This window comes from Corvus hawaiiensis, chromosome 1 (assembly GCF_020740725.1).
Source record: "Corvus hawaiiensis isolate bCorHaw1 chromosome 1, bCorHaw1.pri.cur, whole genome shotgun sequence".
Taxonomy (NCBI): Eukaryota; Metazoa; Chordata; class Aves; order Passeriformes; family Corvidae; genus Corvus; species Corvus hawaiiensis.
Genome location: NC_063213.1, coordinates 64,299,588 through 64,321,024, shown reverse-complemented (window position 1 = coordinate 64,321,024; position 21,437 = coordinate 64,299,588). Strand labels below are relative to the sequence as shown.

At 42.2% G+C, this 21,437-nt stretch overlaps 1 protein-coding gene across 2 annotated transcripts in view; it reads right to left on the bottom strand.

The window, feature by feature from the left end:
- Positions 1-21,437, bottom strand: part of JARID2 (jumonji and AT-rich interaction domain containing 2) — a 214,405-nt gene that overhangs the window by 120,926 nt on the left and 72,042 nt on the right. For both annotated transcript variants that reach the window (XM_048308408.1, XM_048308398.1), the window contains exon 2: positions 1,273-1,408. In XM_048308408.1, the coding sequence (XP_048164365.1) occupies positions 1,273-1,408 (136 nt within the window). The remainder of the gene's footprint in view (positions 1-1,272; positions 1,409-21,437) is intronic.

Genomic DNA, 21,437 nt, shown 5'->3' with positions numbered 1-21,437 from the left:
CCACAATGGAATAAGAAACTTTCCAAGAGAAATTGTGTTTGACAGAAGATCAATGATGCAGAGGTGTTGGAGGGAAAAAAGCCAACTCTGTTTTGTGTACACCTCCACGCTCAAAAATGGCTTGCTCTTAAAGCTAGATGCCCCTTCCCATCAGATTAGTATTTGATATTATTACTGAACTCCGAAGTCTGAGGTCTTCTTTAATACATTAAGGAGTTTGCAATTTCTTATGCAATACAGTGATTTTATCATGCTGCCTGTAGTTATCCAGCCATTCCTCTAGTTTTCTGCCTTGTCGGCAATAACACTCAGTGGAATCTGACTCACCATGTCAACAACACAAGCTACATATAAATATGAATAACCTACCAAGCAAGCACCCAGCTGCTGCTTTAATGCATTAGCACATGTATAGTTATGCACATGCCTAAAAGGAACTGCCATAAACCTCCATAAAGAAACAAATAAGCTCTTGTGAGTGAAAACTGTAAGCCTGCCCAGAAATCCGAATCCTGCTAGTCATCACTTTCAAGGCTCAAGCCAGCATGACAAAGCCTTTTCAAGTAAGGGTCTAAGTGAATCTGAAAGAAACACACTTCATATTCACCTCTCAGGACACCACAGCTTTTTAAAGCAAGCTTTAAGGGAAGGGGAGGCAACAGATAATAACTGACTAGAGCATTAAAAAAATAAAATTCAATTCCTTTCAAGCTCCTGTCACCCAAGCTTGTCTGCATCTCCTTTTAATGCCTTTAAACAACTGCTCTGTGAACTACTAAACTAGGGGAGTCCAATGTCACAGTGCTTGTGTCTCCTCAGCCCTTTAACTCTGTATGTAGGTCCTATGCTCCTCCACCTATGGACTTGGATCACTCCAGAGACAGATGCTACTCAGTTTCTTGCATCTAAGTGACAGTATGTAAATTCTGCCCAAGGTAACTGAAGCCAATCACCTCTAAATGGTTACCTTCTCTGCTGACATACTCAGCACATCAGGAAGCAGACTGACTAGAAAGGCTCCTTTCCTCTGGACTGGCACCCTGTCCCTGTCCTCCCGCCTGGCACCTGCCCTCCACCCTGATCCCCACATAAGTCAGTTAGCCAGAAACCATGTAGACTGTTCAACCCAGGCATTTCAAGCACTCCAGAAACAAGTTCCTCTGTGCGGATCACAAGGGCACAGTGTATGCCAGATGGTGCACTAGTCTCCCTCCCCACTACAGCATGGAAAAAGAACTGAGTCCTTCCAGCAGTACCACAGAGGTGTCTCACCGTTCACTGCCTTGAGGCTCCCGCTAATGCCATCGCTGTGCTGCCGCTTCTGTGCATTCTTGAACTCCTTCAGAGATAAATAAAGGACCTTCCGCACCACCCTCTCCTCTGACCAGGGAATCCCATCACTGTCATCCTAAAGGAGACGGAAACAGAAAGGAGACATTAGTTGCATGCACCTGAAACAAAACAAAAAACCAAACTAAACCAAACAAACCCCCAAAAGCCTAGGGCTACACAGATTATTTTTAATTCAGAAAAAAAAAAAAGTAAAACCGAAGAAAAATACTATGTAAGAAAATGTAACCTGATCAGCTCTAACAGAGAATAGAAACATAAGTATTATCATCAAATCAGAGCATTAGTCCCTCTAATCCTTTATTCTGCAAACAGCAGTCGGCATGTACCAGGTGTTAGGCAGGAGGTAAAACGTAATTGTTAAAATCCTTATAATGAATCCCACACAGAGAAATTTATCACAGCCAGGAAGTGTTCTCCCAGGTAATTAGGAGGAGGGGAAAAAAACCCCAACAAAACACTAAAACGAATGTTGCAGAAACTGAAGAGGCAAAGTTTGGTGAACCAACTTCTCTTGTTGCCATTTTGGCTTTCATTTGTGCCTCTTGGCTCAGGTTATTTTTCCTTCCGGTTTAGTGATTTGCATTTATTGCAGTGTTACAATGAAGTTGTATATTGATAACAATGAAGTTATTCTGAATTTATCTCAGTACGAAGCCAAGTGGAATTTGGCTCATGGGGCATCTGTTTTCTACTTTCTTTATTTTTAGAAGAAAAATGCTATTTTGTCAAAAGGAATACTAGTCTATGTCAAATTTAGCACTAGCTTTAGTTAAAAAGATTAACTCCATGGAAAAGTATTTCCCTAAAGCCTTTAGCATTCAAATAAATTAAGTCAGCAAATTGATATAAAGACGTAAGTCAGATAGGTAAGTCATCATATTTTCATAAGCCCTATAATTGTCTTGGGGTCTTTGGAAATCACTATTTGAGCATTCTTGCCCTTGAATTCCTCAGGGGCTACATCATTGCCAAAGCAAAGGAATAACATTTCTAGGCAGATCTTAAGTGGTAAGTGTACCACAGCGTACTGTCACTGTCACCTTACACTGGAAACTCCACAAGCCTCATCAGCGATCCCCACCAGGAGGCAGGAGAGCTTAGACCATCCATGTGCCAAAGAAAGGACAGACAACGCCAACTTCCAAAGAATTAAGCATAGTTTAGGGTGACCAGCAATAACTTTTTCTTTGCTCCTCTAGTGGCATATTGGCATTCAGCTGCTAAATTGTGATCAAAATCATTTCCTTCCCTCACCCTGCCCCCAAAAAAATTCTATGACAAATTACTTGGCAGGGGTTAAAAAACAAAACAAAACAAAACATAAAAAACCCCAACAACAAAAAAAGCAACACAATGAGTGCAGTGAAAGCAGCCAGTATTTTGGCAGCAGGATGTGCATTTTGCACGAGGGACAAGCTACTACACTTTGAAGAAGGCTGAGCTATGCCCAGAGAGTTTTAGAGTACAGGCAGCTCTGGGCCAAGAAAGCAAACTTTGTAACCCAACACCCACAGCAACCAAAAAAAGACAAAAAAATCTCTCAGCAAGCATTTTAAAAGGACTAGTACATCCAGTTATTTTGTCAACAAAGGTTTACACAAACAACTCTGGCTTACCATTTTGCTGCCAACGCAGCTTCAGGCCTAACCAGAAGCAACACTAAACACGAGAGGGCTGCAGCTCTATTTTAACAAAGCTTGCCCAAGGACGCCTCCATTTACATTCCCACCAACAAGGGCCCAATGGGACATCATGCGTTTCTCTTTTCATGGGAACTACTTAATAAATCCTTAAGGGAGCCAGGCTCAGTTAGGAAACAGTCATAAGCACCTCCAGCCCCTGTCCATGTTACAGACACAGGCCTGTGGACAGCACTCACTCCCTTCACTGGCATTCATACTGGAAGTTGCACAAAAACACCCATCGGTTCCTGATCTCACTGGCCAATGTACCGTGATAAAAACACAAGAAAATTAAAATAATGTAAAGTAAAGTAAAGTAAAGTAAAGTAAAACCTGAAAGAAATTCAATCCACTCTGTCACACAATCTCATGGCAAGGAGCACATGGCAGCATTCGCTGCTTCAATAGTGACAGGGTGAAACCTGCTGATAGGACTGGTCTTTAAATCAGTATGTGCTGACCCACAGGACCTGTGCTCTGACACCAGCTGGCTACAGCCCCTTCTGTGGAAGGGAAGGTGGTCACCACAGTCCCTCCTGTGGGAGGGAATGCACTCACCACCACACACCAGCGGCCTCTGGTCTAGGCCACCCTCCAGTGAAGAGTCTGGAGTCACCTCCCCCTCCTCCCAGGCAATGTGTCGGATGAAAAAGGATGTCGTGCAACCTGACACCCTATTTTCCTGCAGCCAAAGTGTCTCTCTAGTGCCAGCTGGAGGCCCTAGCAGGCCCAACATGCAGGACAAGGTCCCACCAGCCTGGGGACTGCCTGGGCATTAGTGCCACCAGCAAGAGATGGCTCCCAGAAGGTGGGAACAAAGATCTCAGCACTCCTTGAAGCAACTTCACACCACACTCATTTCCTGGAGCTGTAAAGCTCCAGACGAACCATCTTGGTTTCATCCGCCCTGTGAAACGGCAGTGCTGCCTCCAGAAATGCACATGGAGAGTCTCTCCACAGCAGCCCAGTTGTGTCCAGGCTGCAGCCACTGTCCTGCCTGCACCGCTCTGCTGTGGGCTTCCCCTGCACACACCACCCAGCTTGAAAAAAGATCCTCAAGTTCTCCAACATCATGTCCTATCCAAGGCCAGCAAAATGAGGGGCTAAGCCACTGCCAACACCTGTATTCACATGGCTCCATACTGCAGGAGCAATAAAAAGGTTTCACAATCACCAAGTGCATCTTCCCTGGAGCCTTTGGCACAAAAACAGCCACATGCTGGACAGCAGCTGACTCAGAGCCCAGCTGAGCCGCAGCTCCAGCTCCCGACACATTTAACCATAATTACATGGGTCAGATCACCTCTGCGTCATCACCCCAGTGGAGGGAGAGCTGTTGTGTGCTCATGTGCCCACTCTGCACTCACACCACCACCAACTGCAACAGTTATCTCACTTTAGCAAAACATACACACACCCAGAACCACTTAGAAATATGGTCAAGTGAAAGTCTTGAGGAATTTAATCTATGTAACTTCTCAACACCACCCCACCACCCCACCCCCCCCCGCCAACCCAAGCTCAAAGGGACTGACTCAACTGCTGCTTTTAAATATTTCCACAGGGACTAGAGATTTTTTAATAGATGGCTCTCGAGGCTGGCAGAGAGAGGTATAATATCATCCAACAGCTGGAACTCGACTCAGAAAAATGTAAGACAGAATTAAAGAACAATTTCTGCAACTGTGCAAGTAATTAGCCATTGAAACGACTTATGGGGAACCAATGGATTGTCCATTATTGACTCAGACCCAAAAAAGGACTGAATAACATCTTAAACTGCAGGTTCATCACCACAAGCCCACAACCTTCACTGTGCAGGTTTGCTGAGATGATTTCTGCCTCCCAATATGACAATAAGATTATCTTATAAACTCAGAATAAAACTAACAGATGCAAACAACCAGAGAAACCCTGGGGCAGAATTAAGAAACGCAACTGCATAATTTCCTTTAAATTCAAAAAAACAAAAAAACAAAAAAAAAAAAACAAAAAAACCCCCAAAACAAAACAAAAAAAACCAACCAAAAAAAAAAAAAACAAACCCATGCCACCTTTTTTGTTATGCCATTTCAGGAAACAACACACTGTACATTTATGTCTGAACTTCAGCTACCAGGACAGTCAAGCAAGAGTTCGGCAAGTTCAGCCCAAGGGGACAGGGAAGAGGAGCATGACTTCCCTTTACCTACACAGTACATTCCTACTCAGGATGTTACCTCACACATTGAAGAACAACTTTCTGTTGCACTACACGGCTGAACAGACTACTACAACATACTGTTAATCTGGGAATATGTGTGTGTTGTGTGTGTGTGTGTATATATATATCTATATATCTACACACACACGTTTTGCTATATGAACATTAAATGTATATAATACACACTAAATGTATGTAATACACGAAATATAAAATATATCTCTATTAATGTGTGCACACCAACTAAAATACATATTAATGTTTTTAATCAACATATAGCAATAATGATATATATAATACATCGATATGTAACGTGTATATATTTGCAAAGAAATCAAAATGTGCACCAGCTGTAACTTTTTGTCATTCACCTACAGCCTAGGCGCTTGTTCCCTGCAGTCCAGCTGCCTGGTTTGCCCATGTAGCCCGCACACAACCTTCCTATTGCCAAAGCTATACTCAAATCCTAATTTTAAAAAAGTAGAAGCGAGGGGCAGGCTTCACATCACCTCCTGAGCAGGTGAAATGTCAGCCTGAAATCATGAGAGCTGCTGTGCTCCTTAGGCAGCAGCAGCAGAAGCATGACTCAAGCTTCTCCATTCACTGCAGATACAGCATTCTTTAGCCTGGCCCAGCCTTGCCTTAAGCAAACAGGAGTCATAGTTCACAGGGTAAAACAAAGCTGGAACAAGAGAGAATGCATGCAGCACTCCATACTATTTGCTTTAATTTCTATGTAAATACTTTTGCAGTGGTGGTTTTATTTGAAAAGTCAGGACTTTGTAAGGTACAAAGATACTTACAAGCATGTGTGTTATGACTCAGTGTGGCTGGCGTATTTCCAGCTCTCTCTTTGGGTCTTTCCCAAGCACGCATCTCCTGACCTCATTCTTCATGCCAGGTTGCAAAAACCAAAACAACAAAACACAAACTCCCTCTTTTTTCTTTTTCCAGCACTGCATCCAACACTTGGTTAAAATCACTGTGACACCCAATGCCCTAAATGAATATGCTTTCATGGTTCAACAGCCCCCAGAGAGTCTTTCCTGCAGATGTAAGAAGGTCATTTTGAAGCAATGGGAAAAACAAACCACAAGTTTCTACCCCTTCCTCAAGGATATTTTTGAAGGAGAACTATTTCAAAGGGTGGTTTTTACTGCGTTTATAGCAACATAAAAAAAGTATGTCTTTTGCACGAAAAACAGACAACACATTTTCATAGATCATACGAATTACTTTTCAGCTAAAGGACTGAGATGGAAATGTTTGTTTATTAGATTCAAGACTTGCAACAGATTTTTGCCTTTTGGCTGTATATTATCAATGGGAAACAGTTATACCTGTTTTTCTCTAAAAGTCAGACCAAAGAGGAATTGGTGGAAAACCCAGATTCACCTTCCAAGGCTGATAGCGATCCTTCCGTGCAGTCTTGGGCGAGTTACCACTGCTAAGTGTGATTAGTACTTATTAGCAATTATCTTACTCATTTACAAAGCCTAATTTCTCAGTATCTGTATGGCACAGAGTGAACCTCACGAGAAAGTGCAAAGTCTTATTGCTGTATCAACACACGTACTTCCCCTGCTGCGTTAGCAGGTCTCCATCGTATTGCAAAGTTCCATCAACTTCCTCACCACCCCAAACACACGTTGCAGGGGAAAACCCCACTGTAGGCCCGTCGGTGTAACCTCCCTCTCTAAGTAACCTGCAGGACCCAGTGGGCTGATCCACAACCAGACAGCGGAAGCTCTTCTCGGCACAAACTTCTAGCAAAAGTTTAAACTTCCAGGGAAACAATTTCAAACCAGACTGTAATAAATTCAACTGAAGCTCCATAAATAAACATTTGTGGCTCCTTCTGGCAGTTATCATGCTGCTTGGACTTCTTACAGCCAAGCAGAGCATGGTGCAAACTAGTTATATATACCCACAGCAATATCCTTGTAGTCTTTCGCTTACTATCAAGGTCCTTCCACTCCCTTCTCCTCTCAGAATAAAGTTCGCACTTACTTAATATTTAACCTTTTAATCAAGTTTAACTATCCAGAGAGGATGTAGCAGTTTCTCATTTAAAACAAACTGCTTATATTCAGTGAGAAAAAACAAAACTTCATGAATGGCTTAAGTTGATGAAGATTGATACAGCTTGGAGACTTTATAGTAGAGTGACTCATGCCTTCTGGAAAATGTAATCTGTTCTGTCTAGTTTAGGAAAATAGGTCATGTTTTAAAAATGTGCTAACTAACATGAAGAAAGGGGAAATTTCCTTTATTAATGGCTCTGTTTTAGCATTTAAGCCTATCTGGTAATTAGAGCTGCTTTTTCCTCTTGTACTTCCAGAAAACTTCCCCAAAGAGCTCACGTTACATTACAGCTCCCAACTTGAAGAACCAATGTTATCATGGCAAAGAATCAGTGGAAGAAAACAAAAATCTCTCTTCTTCCTGCTTTAGCACTTCTCCCACAGCTTTCATCCCCTGCAATCTCACTGCCTTCTGCTGCGCCAGGGACTGCATTTCCTCCTTTCAGATGAATTTTGAAGAGCAGCATGGGAGAGAAATGCTCTGGTTTTTGGGTCACTAAAGGCCTTGGGCACTTTTACACCCAGTGAGCTTCAACCTGCTCTTGCAGAAATACATTATGGTAGAAGAGTTACGGTCAAAATCTCCAAATACAAGTCACTCCCAGAAGTGAGGAATAAAATATAGTTCCTAAATTTATCTTAGGCATAATAATGAAATTTTTAAAAACAGCCGGTTCATGTGTTGTTTCTTTTACATAAACTTAAGAGGCCTTGATGATGTTTCTGCACCTCTAGAAAACGATTACTCAATATGAAACTAGTGAAAGCCTACAAGCTGTCAACTGTTTCCCATATTGGTCCGCCAAGATAAATACTAAAAAAAAGAAAAAAAGGCTAAGCCCAAACAAATCCAGAGTAAAGACAGGTCTCAAGTTTTTTAATTTATCAACCTGCAGCACAACTTCAACTTGAACCATCTCACTTATAGCACTGACTCCACAGCTATGACTTTCTTAGGCCAGATTAGGAATCTAAACAACCATTTTGCACCCAGAGCATCTGAGCTTTGGGATCTGACATGAACCAAGGGTGGTAGAGTGCTGGTAGAAAGAGGTATGGAGGTGTAAGGTGATTATTCAGACTGAGGGAGTGGTTTTCATAACCAGCTTAATTCACCTGGCACCATGGGGGATGCACCTGCTCCAAACCCAATGTCCATTTGACCAGCTTGATCAGAAGAATCAAAATCTCATTCCAAGACAAGAGTTTTCATCCAGATCAGCTTCCTTATTCTTAAGCATATGACCAAAAGACAACTACTGCTGGGGCAGAGAAAAAAGTGGGGCTGTCCCTTTGCACACCAACTCATGCTAGGAGGGATGCAAGCCCACCACGGCACCAAAACATCACAGTCATGGTAAGAGGGCATCACAGATGTATTCAGGAAATTAAAGCCACCTTGCTGTAATGTAACTAACTGTGAACCCCAAATATCTCACTGCATTCTGATGAACCTTACCTACTGCATTCTGAAATGAATTATGTACTTTAGAGAAGTGGAAGGGAAATACAAGGGGGTGGCAAGGCATCTGTTACAAGGGCAGGGCCTGCAACGATTCAGGTAGATCACAGCCTGACATGGTACAATCTTCTGTCTGACCATCACTAGTAGACAATTTATGCCCAAGCAAAAGCTCTGACTTTATAAATAGGTTCCTTACCTCGTGTTCTCTTCAAATAAAGGGAATGTCTCCTAAAAGGTACACTGAATGGTCTTTGAAAAGATATGTTGTATACAAGTGCACGCCTCCCAGGCAGAAACCAAAATAATTCAAGAATCATTTCCTGTGTTGGTGAATGGGAAAGTCTTTCTTAAAAGAAAAACAAACAAACCAACCTGATGGGTGATGTTTACATTACATGTCTTCACTTCTCTGAAACACCATGAAATAATGTATATTTATCTTTGATTACATAGTACAAAAAAAAAAAAAAAAAACCAGCTGAAATTGGATTAGAAACTTCTGCTGAAAAACAATTTATTGCATAACACAACTCTGACAGCCTGGGTTTCTGGCCACCAACTGAGCCTTTATAAAAATCTGCTGGGCAGCTGCCAAATCAGTTCTTTGAGTCTTGGCATGTCTGACATCTGAGACAGTAGTCAAGGCAGCCACATGTCCCGTGCCATCCACAGCCCCGCGCTTTTACGGTTAAATGGTACCGCAAAGAACAGAGTAGTGTGAGCCATTAAACACACAAAGGTAAAAAAATCTCCTGCAGCTGTGGATCTGACAACTCTGATCATGCTGCAAAAGACCAAGAGCCACAACAGCATTTCTTCCTTTTCACGATCTGGTATTAATTTGAACATAAAAGTAGCTTAAGAAAAGGGGGAAAAGAGAAGCAAGAAGGGTAGCAAGCTCCGAAAAACCTTTACACTCCTAGCTGAAAATCACTGCCATTTATAAATTTCACATTCCAAATATTCTTACTCTGCCTCCAGTTCTAATTAAAACTCTCCACCAAGTACACTTCAGATAGACACATAAAACCCAGTATGCAAAGAGTATTCAGCAGCTCAAGATAATTAAATTCAAATATATTCTTTCTAATTAATTTCATTTTGATTCAGTTCATATTTTTATAAAGGTGTTTGAGCTCCAGTACGCAGTCATATGAATACAGTCCAAAGAAAGCATTTTCTGCAGTTTCAGTATCTGCTAATAAGACCTACAGATGTGTATGGCTAATCCAATCCTGCTGCATATTGCTAATTATATTAAGACTTTTTTCCACCCTCAACCGGAAAGCTTGATCCTCAACTTGAAAAATAGTAACCACTTTTGCAGGCCAAAATAGTGTACAGGTAGTAGGGAAGAGAGAAAGCTAAAACTGATGTGCTATAAATTTGCCTTCAGTATTTCAATCAGAATTTAAAAATATCTAATTTTTTGGTGTCTTGCAGTGTCTGACAGGTTGGTCAGTGGTATCAATATTTTAGAGAAGCTGAAGAACTGTTAATATGTTTAGCATCTATCTTCACACGTCCAACAGGAGGTCAGTGTTTACACCATTTCTTTTGTAGGACTGTGTTACCCAGATGCTGAAGCCTTGCCTATAACACAGGAAAAGATCTGCTCATCTATCTGCTTTCTAGGAGTATAGTAGTATGTGTAGTGTGTGTGTGTGTGTATATATATATGTACCTCAGCAAAAATGTGCATCTGTGAATACAGAACTCATATTGCTCCCTCAGTGAAATAAGTACACTAGCCCAAAGCCTATATAGTTTAGCTACATTGTTTAATATAGCTGTGCCCACCAGGAATGTGACGCCTTCCAGGCTTCAGGCTGCAGATGGAGGTCCCCTTGAAAATGTGGGAAGGACACCATATTCCTCCTAGATGACCCTGTACTCGCCCCATTTAAACCTTTCCAGTATGAATGGGTTTCACTGGCTTAAAGCAACCAAAGAAGAAATTTTGGCTTACCTGATTCACTTTGATGGCACTGCAGCAGCTCATGCCTACATGAGTAGCTCTGCCACCAAAGCCCTGCAAGAGGACCATGGCCAGCAGTGAAGAGTGTGGCATTGCCAAAGCTGGGGCATGGCAAACTCTACCCACAAAGTAACTTACGCTGTGATGGACCTGCAAGTTTGCATAAATGTGAGCCAAAGCAGGTCTGGGTGATGCATGGAGTCCCTTGTCTTAGCTTGAAGATGTTTAACTTGATTTCTTCCTCTTTCATGTCAGTCTACAGGATGTCCCTCATTTAGGCAATCATCAGATTTAAAAAAAGATTTAAAGAAAAAAAGGGAAAAAAAACCTGTTCAATTAAGCTCAGGGAGGAATAATGACAGTCAAATATGCTGAACCTATTGCTAGGAAGCCTCAGGATACTGGGGCCTAAATCAAACTTACTGAGCCGGATGGGGAACCAAATTAGTTGAATTGACACAGGCTCCTGGGATGGACACACTGACACTGCACTAGAGTGTGACGTTGATTTTGCTTGATGTACTACCCAAAAAGGGAGATTTCTATCAGAATCATTTTGTCCTTGTTTACATTCCTGACTGGCAGAATATCCTTTAAAGCTAGGAGAGAAGTATCCATTGAAGCTGGAAGATGTAAACTAAACCTATACTCTTTGCTCCTAAGCCAGTTAAAGGACACATAGGAGGAGACTCTAAAGCTACTCTAAATGGATTTTCAGGTCAGTGTAGTTATATCAGTAAATTTTCTGCACCAAGAAAGATAAGCTACATAAGCAGTGAACACCTAGACTCTGAAGCTTTTCCAAGCTCGCTCTTCAGTACTAAATACATCTGACTTCCAAAATATTACCCAACAAACAAATGATGGTTTTGTAGTAGCACAGGGAAGAAAATAATAAAACCGACATTTGCTCTGTGAGGCCATCGCTCAGTAAAAAAATCAGATGAATGTATCCAAGTATCTTCCCAGAAGGCCTGTGAAACATTTGTCAAAACAACCAGTGCCAAGGAGGGTAAAAGACCATTCCCTGGAATACAAGTTGCAGCAGATCACTTAAGAGTACCCAAGTCAAGAATTTCAGACCAAGCAAGACGAAAGAGCTGCTTTGCCACACGCAAGCTCCATGAGACCTGTTTGGGTTGGTGTACAATTCCCTCATCCCTCCTCTACTCCCTGATCAATGGCAACAGTCAAACTTTACTGGAGGATTTTAGAAGTACATCAAAGACAACCATTAAGCTTTTAAGTGCACTAATTGACATTTTAGCACTTACAAATCCATCTATGTGTTCTATCACTCAATTTAAGAGACTTGCTGCCCCACCTGGTATGAGTTCCCTGTGTTTTTAGCGGGTAGAGGGGGATTTTCAAAGCTATTTTTTCCCCCTCAGACAGGATTTTAGAGAATTCGAATTACAAATATAATGCACTTCAAAAAGTAACACATTTCACAAATTTAAGATCTCTTCCATAAAAGCTGTAAATGGCATCACAGCTATAACTCACAGGCTTCTAAGCTCCAATGAATTCTGCAGCTGTTGCAGCACATTGAAGCCAAATCATTGTTACCTTCACACCACTGCAACTGAAAACCCCAGCTATGGTATTACTAACTGCATGGTGCTACATGAAAAAGAGGAGGGGAAAAAAGGAACCCCTGCGTGATTTTGCAGCTCCTTCTTTTTTCCTTCACAAAGCCGGCATAAAACAGATGCTGAAACCATGACGGGCTGCTTTAGGTTTTCCTACAATAACTATCCCACAAGAGGATCCAGGGAAGCATTTGAGAACAAGAGTCCCCATTGATGCTGTAACATCAGAGGATACAGCACTCCCCCCTCCCCAGGTACAGTGACTTATAGCAGACAAGCCACTACCCACGGCCAAGCCCAGCCTCTGATTACGAAAGAGCATCTCAATGACAGCAGGTCTGGACCCTTCTTCTATTACTGTCACATACCAACATGTTCACCTTCTGTTCTGTTAGAGAAATCCTCATTCAGTCCCAATATTTAAGGCAACAAGAAAGATCAAATTAAATTCACAGGGTTTTAAGCCATTCAGTTCATTGCTAGATCTATTTTAGGGTCTGAGGCTGCCAGCCACCCCCACAGAATCTGCGCGCTAAACAAGGCTTTTGACAGGCTTGTTTATACCTTCTGCAGCAATCAAAGGCAAAACATAACAAATCAAAGAACCAGGAGACAAATACAGTACTGTGCATAAGAGAAACCTCAAAAAGCTAGCCAGCAGCAAACCTGCTGCTCACTGAGCCCGGCAGAGCAATATGAGATAACACAGGAAAACAGAAATGGATAGTTAAGTAAGAACAGACTTGTGCTATACATATGCAAACATCTGCAGGCAGAACCTCTGAAGCACACATCCATCAAAAGAAGCGGATGAAGAATCCCAAGAAAAGAAGTAGAAAAAAAAAGTATTACTTTTCTCCAAAAGTACCATGGAGAAGGGCCATAATTTAAGAATTCCAGCCTAAAGATTGCAGAGAACTTCAGATTTTTACTGGTACCAGAAGAACAACAAAGAAAAGAAGTAGGCATGGGCAATGTACAGTATTTCTGAGGCTGGGATTTAAATGGAAATGGCAAAGGCTGCATTTTGGGGCCTAGGCAGTTACACCACACAAGGCAGTTAACTCCAATCCATGTCCTTCCTTAGAGAAGGCAAAATCACATTTTCTGTTCAATTCTTCCCTCTGTAAAACATGTGATACGGATGGAGTCCATTTTACTCAGTGACACACTCACTATGAGCTGCACAGGCCATACTTCAACAAACCTGCCACATCAGGGAAGCATCTAAGTTGTATGTTGAAATACACCCAGAAGAAATTCAGCAGTACACCTTTGCTACTGTGTTCCTTTAAACCTTTCACCTCTTAAACTGCAAGTTCAATGTCAGATTATAAACATTGTAAAAGCTCATAAAATCCAATCATAAACCTGCCAGCTCATTTCAAGATTGTTTGCTCTTAGCCTTGCAAAAACATCATGAGCAGTACAAGAATTGCATCATTTCTCTGCAAGCTCTCCAACCCTTCATCTGCATCAAGCTAACGGATGGGCAGGTGTTACAGCCTTACCTCAGAGACAGACCTTTGCAGGTGATTTTCACAACACATCGCCTGCCTCCTAAACCATCCACAGCAACATCTGCAACATTAGCTTCTGATGAAACCACCTAGTACTTTATTTTTCTCTTGCAAAATCTAGCTTTGCTTATTACCATCACAACTGACTGAGACGAGAAAACCTTCTGCAACTGCAGCAGGAGCAAATGCTAAGTTGAGATTTTTGGACAACTCTACGGTGCCCCATGTAGCAATGCCTGCCTCCAGCCCTCCCAAAGGCTGAGCCAGGCACCACTGCAGCTGCCCAGGGAGTGAGCAGAAGCACAGGCTGATAGACACCTCCCCACACAGCAGGTGCTGGTTGCTCTCATTAGCCTGCTGTAGGAAAAGAGGGGTCATTTCGTTATGTGGGCTGGATTTCCTGCATGACCAGCCACATCATTTCAACCCTCCCAAGGGAAAAGACTATGGGCTTGATGGAAGATGTCTGTTGCTCCTCTGTGGAAAAGGACGGTTTTAGTGGAATGAAATTGTCATGGGGGTCTAGACACAGGGCTTATCAAAAACAGGTTTCTGCCAAAACATTCCAGGAACTGGCTAAAACGTATCTTGTAACACCACAGTGACGGTTATGAAGGTCATTTGTGAACAAGCCTGTGATTTGACCGTACCCACAGCACCGACAACAAACTCAACCTGAACTTCACACTTCAAGCACACAACAAACCACTCTGGTTTTCAGCTTTGCTGTACGCTCGCAGAAGGCAAAACAAGGTAGCCAGAAAAGGGAAGGAAAAAAACGAAGACTGGATTAGAGCACCCCTACATTTTTAGGTGTGGATCAGCTCTTGCAGTCTCTTGGCAAATGAGGTGGCAACAGAGAATCATCCAGGCACGTTTAGGAGCTGTGTTTCTATTTATTTTAATTTGCAGTCTATTGATTCTACTGTTTTGTTAGCTCATTCATGAGTAATGCTGCAACTGGAGGCTGAATGCAATGATGGACTGGGGAAGGCAGATGATATATCCACCCAAAGAGGGAACCTCCTCGGCCACCAGCCTCTGCTCCCCACAAAACAAGCAGACCTGTTAGAGCCCAGCACCATTCCTGTGATGCTGCAGGCAGGCAAAAGATTAACAATCCATCATTTCAGTCCACTACAATTCCTTATCAAAAGACCATGACAGATACAAGGAGAAGGAACAGACTAGTGATGCCTACACTACACGTTGTAGGCAGGCACAAATTTGGTAGCTCGATTTTCCTACTGGAGCAGTCTCAGATGCACTGGGCATGTGACCACATCCAGTGACGTTACATGAATGCAACACCCTCTGTGAGCAGCGGCTCCAACAGGATGCAGGGATGGAGCTATGTGTTCCTCGGGAGAGCAGATCATGCTGAATCTTAATTAACTTTTTAAAAAAAAGAGAAAAGGTGTAACTTGTTTAAATGCCTTTGCATCACTGGGTGACCTACTCCTCCCTGTGACTCCTGCATCCTAGCCATTGCAAGTCACTGCATACAGATGTAGCAGCAATGGTACAGCTTAATCAGTCAATGTTTTCACAACACATATTTCAAATATTAAGCACTTATTGAAGACTTAGAAGTTACTGTGTAAATATTTGTATTATATTATACTGCTAACGCTTCCTCGCCAACTGTGGAATTTTAAATCTATCTCGTCTGATAAAGCTTTATTTACATATCACACTGCTCTCGATACTCAACAAAGTGAACTGACTAAATTTACACCAACTCCATTGAAGGAGTACTTGTCAGGAAAGAGCAATTCAATGATTTTCTGTCTCTGCTTTGTGACCAAACTAAACCATAAGCAGTCACGTGGCTTGTTTTGGGTTGACATTAACTGTTTTCACTAGGCAACAATGCTCCCAGGGAAAGCATTCCACAAACACACCTTGCTCTTAAAATATGAGGCAACCAGCATGGTCTACACTGAGCTATGTACTCCCAATACAGAGTCTCTGCTCAAAATTTGGGAAGCTGCTGGTGCCCACTGACCTTACATCCGGAGCACTGCTGCAGTCGCTTTAGCCCTCTGAAGCATTCCCAGGATGCTACAATGTCCTCAGGCACCAAAGTAGTCCCAGGGGTACCAGAGGGGAGAGGCAGGATTACAGCCACCAGTTACATGTGGAGGCAAGCAGAGTTTGTCATTTATTTGGGTCAGATTATCACCTCCCACTATTTTACAAGAGGGGAAGGTCATGAGAAGGCTCAGACGAGCAGTGAATGCTTGGCAAAACATGATCAAGACGCAACCAACAGCAAATGCAAACACCATTATTAGTCCCAAAGTACGTTATGTCGAAAAAATAACAGCCACCAAAATGTGGTGAAATTTTTTTCTATTTCTGAAAAAGATGACAGATTTAAATGGCCTGGTTTTCCACGCAAGCTTTAGGAAACACTGTGCAAACCCCTTATCCTCTCCCTCCTCTTCTCCCCCACAAAAAAACCCTAAAAAGCAAAAGAGACTTATGGGACTTTATATCAACTCCAGCAGTTGATATCAAGTTGATCATCACATCATCTTTGAAAAATCTGAGTGTCTAAAGCACTCACAGTATTGAAGAAAACCCTGTAGTACAATAATAATCTGTTTACTCACTGAAGCCAGCTCACAGATTTATTCTTTATTTTACATACTGAAGGAATATTTATTCTCTGATGAACTTAGTTAGACTTGCACAATCATAGGTTGAAAAGGAAGAAAAATGGAGTTGAAGTTGCATGCTACCTTTCGACAGCTCTGCCAGCTGGAAATATGCCATCAATTGTCTGTTCCCTACGTGACTCGAAAGCAGAGGAGTCTGCTTAATAGAAATTCACTCAATTTCACCTTGTTTACTTCAGATTTAAGAAAACGGCCAGGAAGAAGACAGATTAAATATTTTTCCTTTTACGAACATCCTTGTCTTTCTTAGAAACAAGCTTTTAGTGTCAGACCAAATTTATGACATTTCTAATCTAAAGCGTTACAGAAATTGGAAGAACAAAGTAGAAATGGATATATTAGAAGAATTTTCCTTAGTTTCAAAATTTGAGCAGAATTGTACTAAGAAAAAAGAAGTACCTCCAAGCATTCTGTATGTGTTACTACCAAGCTATGCATTCATTCAATATATGTGCATTTCTGTTCTGGAGAAGTATGTTCTGCTTCCACAGAAAGTCACAGGCACATATAAACAAATAGCGGAAAGCAACAGTTTCTGTCAACCGGTTTATTCAAGGAAAACAAAATTCAGTACATGTCACTGTCACACAAGTCTTTACCCTACCTTTTGCTATGCACAGGAAAGGACAGACAGACGTACACACAAAGAAGTACATGACATGTATTGCCCATGAGCTGCAGTGGCTCAAGCCTCAGCTGGCTGAGCTGAAGCTCTCAGCCGCTCACAGCCCCCTGACAGTGGGCCAATTCACTTGCCCCAGCCTACTACAGACAAATAAACAAGGAGCACATTGTACACAGACATCTTTTTTTTTTTTCCCTCCACCTTACCACTCAAGAAATGCTACTAATGCAACAATTACTTAACCATATAAATCTGAGGTTAATAAAAAGACCATGCTTTGAATGACAATATCTACTTTGCCATCACAGAACTAACTCTTTTTTTCCCTACAAATAAATGTTATTATCCGGAAATTGAACCCTGAGTGGTGAACTAGCAGCTTGCTTTCTTAGATGCTTCAATACATTAAGTGCTTTGCATTATGGACAGATCAACTGCCCATTCACTAAGGAAGTGATGCTGTAATCTCATTTAGCTCCCCCAGCGTTTACCTTCTACAGCCAGTCTCGGGTAGCAGGGGGAAGAAAAAAAAAACATGCAGTAATAAAGCTGGGACATTTCAAACGTGGAATGAGAAAATATTTACTTCTTAGGTTAGAGATCCTTTTGCTCGAGCTACCTCACTAAAAAAGCATGGTGCCAGAAGTATGAGGAGGTAGAAAGAGATTTACAGATTGGAAACGTTTTGAAATGTAAATGAAAAATGCAGCAAATCAAAACTCTGTGGAAGTTACTTAACAGTTAAACAATCTAGTGCACTTTACAGCAAACTTCATTGGGTAAAAATTTGGATTCATGACCAAAAATACACACAAACTCAAGGCAATGAAAAGGAGGATAAAAAAGACATAAATCACAAAGTTTGAAAGCAGTCATTCCATTTGCGCCTTTTTCCTGTGTTTCTGCCCCGTAACACTTGCCAGAGATGGAAATCTGGTAAGATTCTCACAAAATAACCCCTACTTCCTATAATAATAAACCTCTTTATTCCTGTTTCAGAATAGGTACTGAGCTGAAAACTACTGGAACTTGGAAAATGGACAGGGAAAACAAAAAGCTCAAAATTCATCTCCAAAAGGACTGAGAAGAGCAGTAGAAGAAAAACAAACAAACAATTAAAGTGACTGGTGCGAAAATAATGTATTTTGCCTTAGTCAGGTAAGAAACATGAAATACTAATTAAAAAAATACAGTTAAAAAGAAATAGCACCAAAAAACTGGCAGTGAAAGAAGGCTGACCAGATTCTTCACTTTAGGCAAAACACGAGCCTGAAGAACAATTTTTACCTCTGGACAATAACCCCCTTCAGTGTACAGTGTGCTCTAAGTGGAGACCCACGGAGAGGGGAAGAGCAGGAAAGCAAGGCTGGGTGAAAAGCCAGCCCAGTGTTGGGAAATGCCCAGCATATGTCTGAGTGTGCAGAACCAAGCCTAAAAAATGAAGCATTCACAGACCTCAAAGTATTTCATATTGCAGAGTTGCAACAGTATGCCACTGCTGAATGCCATGTCCAATTTCACCCACAAATAAATTGGTTTTACATGGAATTTCCAGGAAGTAACACATACTTGTCTGCTTGTGCTGAAATCAGTCCTTTTCTTTGCGCTGCAGACATGCATAAGGAGAAACATGGCTGGCCCAAGATAAGCACTTAAGGACACAGCACCATTTATGATGCAGATGGCACCATGACCTGGTTCTGTAATAAATCTTATTTTAATTTAGGAAACAGTTTTGAGATCCTGGACACGTTAATTACTGTGAGGAAGCAATGCTCAGGGAGAGAGACCCATCCACTGTGGCTGCAGGCTTGGGCACCTGCACAAGAGGCCTCTGCACACTGGGTGGGGGGCAAATGGGCCAAGCTCAGGGGGGATCAGTGGCCATCCAAGCAATGGGATTAGTTTATGATAGACACTGGCACAAGCTGGAGGTAGTCAGCATGACTGCTTATGTTTGTTCATATTGTAGAGTGCCATGGCCAGGGAAGGAAGGAAGGACTGACATCAAAATGGGAATACAGAAAAGGCTACCAAACTGTCCGCAGGACTGGGTACAGAGTGTGGTGAAGCTGTAGCCACAGTAGTGGTCCTGGACCATCATGAGAAGACATAAAGCATAGAGGGATATTGTGAAGAAGAGACGCATGTAGGAAAGGTTTTCATCATTTTTCCCTACAGTGCATCTCAAACACCTCACATGGGTTCATTCCCTCAAATTTATGCCACCGAATTTCTCTTACATGGAAGAGAGAAAAAAACATGTTTCTGCTTGAGTAGTAACTCAAGGTGCCAAACCACCTTGGGACCAGGGCAGTGCAATTTCACTTCTCAGGGACAGAAACTTGCTTATCCCCTCAAACAAATGTGTGCCTCCACACAAACTCTGCAGCAAGAGGTCCAAGGGCCACCATGTCCAAAACGCCACTGTGTCTGGGCACTGAAAACCAATGCCACTACCCAACCCCAACACCACTCTGCTCCCAAGCCCAGTCACATGGGGCAAGGAGAGGCAGGGCGCCCATCCCACTGAGGCATGTACTATCAGGGAGAAGGGCTCACACAAACCTGCCCCACGCACAGAAGAGCCCACCCACAGAGAAGCCCAAGCTGGCACAGGGGGAATCAGCCCAGAAAGGAGGACAAAACGGCTTCACTTGATTTTTACTTTGTTTTCCCCACTCTCCCTCTTATCTCTATTGCTACACACAGCTGAAAATACAGGGAGTTCAAAAGCAAATTCAATTAGTAAACGGAATGACCACGTCTCCATTTTAGCCAAGCATTTTACAGAGTCCAGCTGCTGCATTTAAGTAATAAAGGTGGGGCTGTTTAATTACTCATCTATCAGCATCAGGTTTGGGCACTGCTCTGGAAACATGGGCACTCTCCCATTCACTAGCAGGGAAAAGGCAGGACGATGCTCTCAGAAGAGCTCCCCCAGCTGCCACACGAAGTGAAATACAAGTAAAAAATTAATCTTACTGCTTTCACAGACATAAATCTGAGTTACTCAAAGAAGTTGCTTTGTGAACAGCTGAATCAATGAGATCTGACTGCATGTGGACCCATGTGCTCAGCTTCCCCAGCACCGTGCTCCCTGCCAGCCGGCACGCAGCACCCAGTGGTCAGGAAGGGCCATCAGCCTTCCTCCTACTCCTCAGTTCAGCAACACCACTTGCAGGAGGTACCTTTGGGAATCCTACCCCTCTCTGCAATTTCCTGGACATATGCTGATACATTATAAACCTGCTGGTGAAGGGCAGAAGGGTGATGGGAGCATACTAGTCTATTCCCCATGCTTGATGCCCTCTTCCCTTCATGGTACCTTTGCCTTGCTGCTCCATGCATTCAGCATGGCCTAAACCCTCACACAGGCTGTCAGCTCCTCAGGTCCTACACCAGCTTTCCTCCTTGCTAACAGATCACACTGGATTTCTACACATGTACTTCAAGTCTCCACTGAGAACAACATTCAAGATGTCTGTGAAGCAGCTTACACTTCATTGTAATTTTCCCAGATTTTCTTCCAAAGGCTTGGCAGGCATCTACCAGCACTGCACCTCCAGGAAAGAGGAGGAAATGAAGAGAGGAAAAGCATGCAATTGCTAGAAAGCTCACAAAACCAATGAAATTACATCACCTCATCTGATCTCAGCATTACCTTGCCCCTACAGAACAGATTTTTGGTCCAGCCCAAAATAATCCAATAGCACAACTGCAAACAATACCTGCAACTGTGTACCCTTGCAAATATCTGCAAACTAAGTCAGAGATCTTACAATTTTATAAATGGAGGCCACAAATTTCCAATTACTTTACCTTCTTTTTGGTGTACACTTGTCTAAATGCAATTTATAGCTGCTGCTTTTTTATCTTCAGCTTGTGTAAGGTCCAGCTTTCTTTCCTTCTCAACAGCAGGGGAGAATACAACATTTAAAATATTACCCCAAGTTTACAAGCATGGTGACCTAATCTCACAAATCAAGTACTTAAAAACCAGTGCTCCTTTTTCAAATGTTTCCTGCATATTCTGTATCATCTGACTCACCTTTATGGACAAAGTACAAGTATTAGAGGCATCTTAGTCCATCTAGGAGGGCATGTACTTAGATATTCCTTAATAAACTGAATACACGAAAAATCCACCACAACAATGATATCCACTTTTAAATGCATGACGGTGCTGAGGTCAAAGAAACAGGTTCATTATAGAAAGGGGGCTCTTATTCTTGAATCTGCATGAAATGG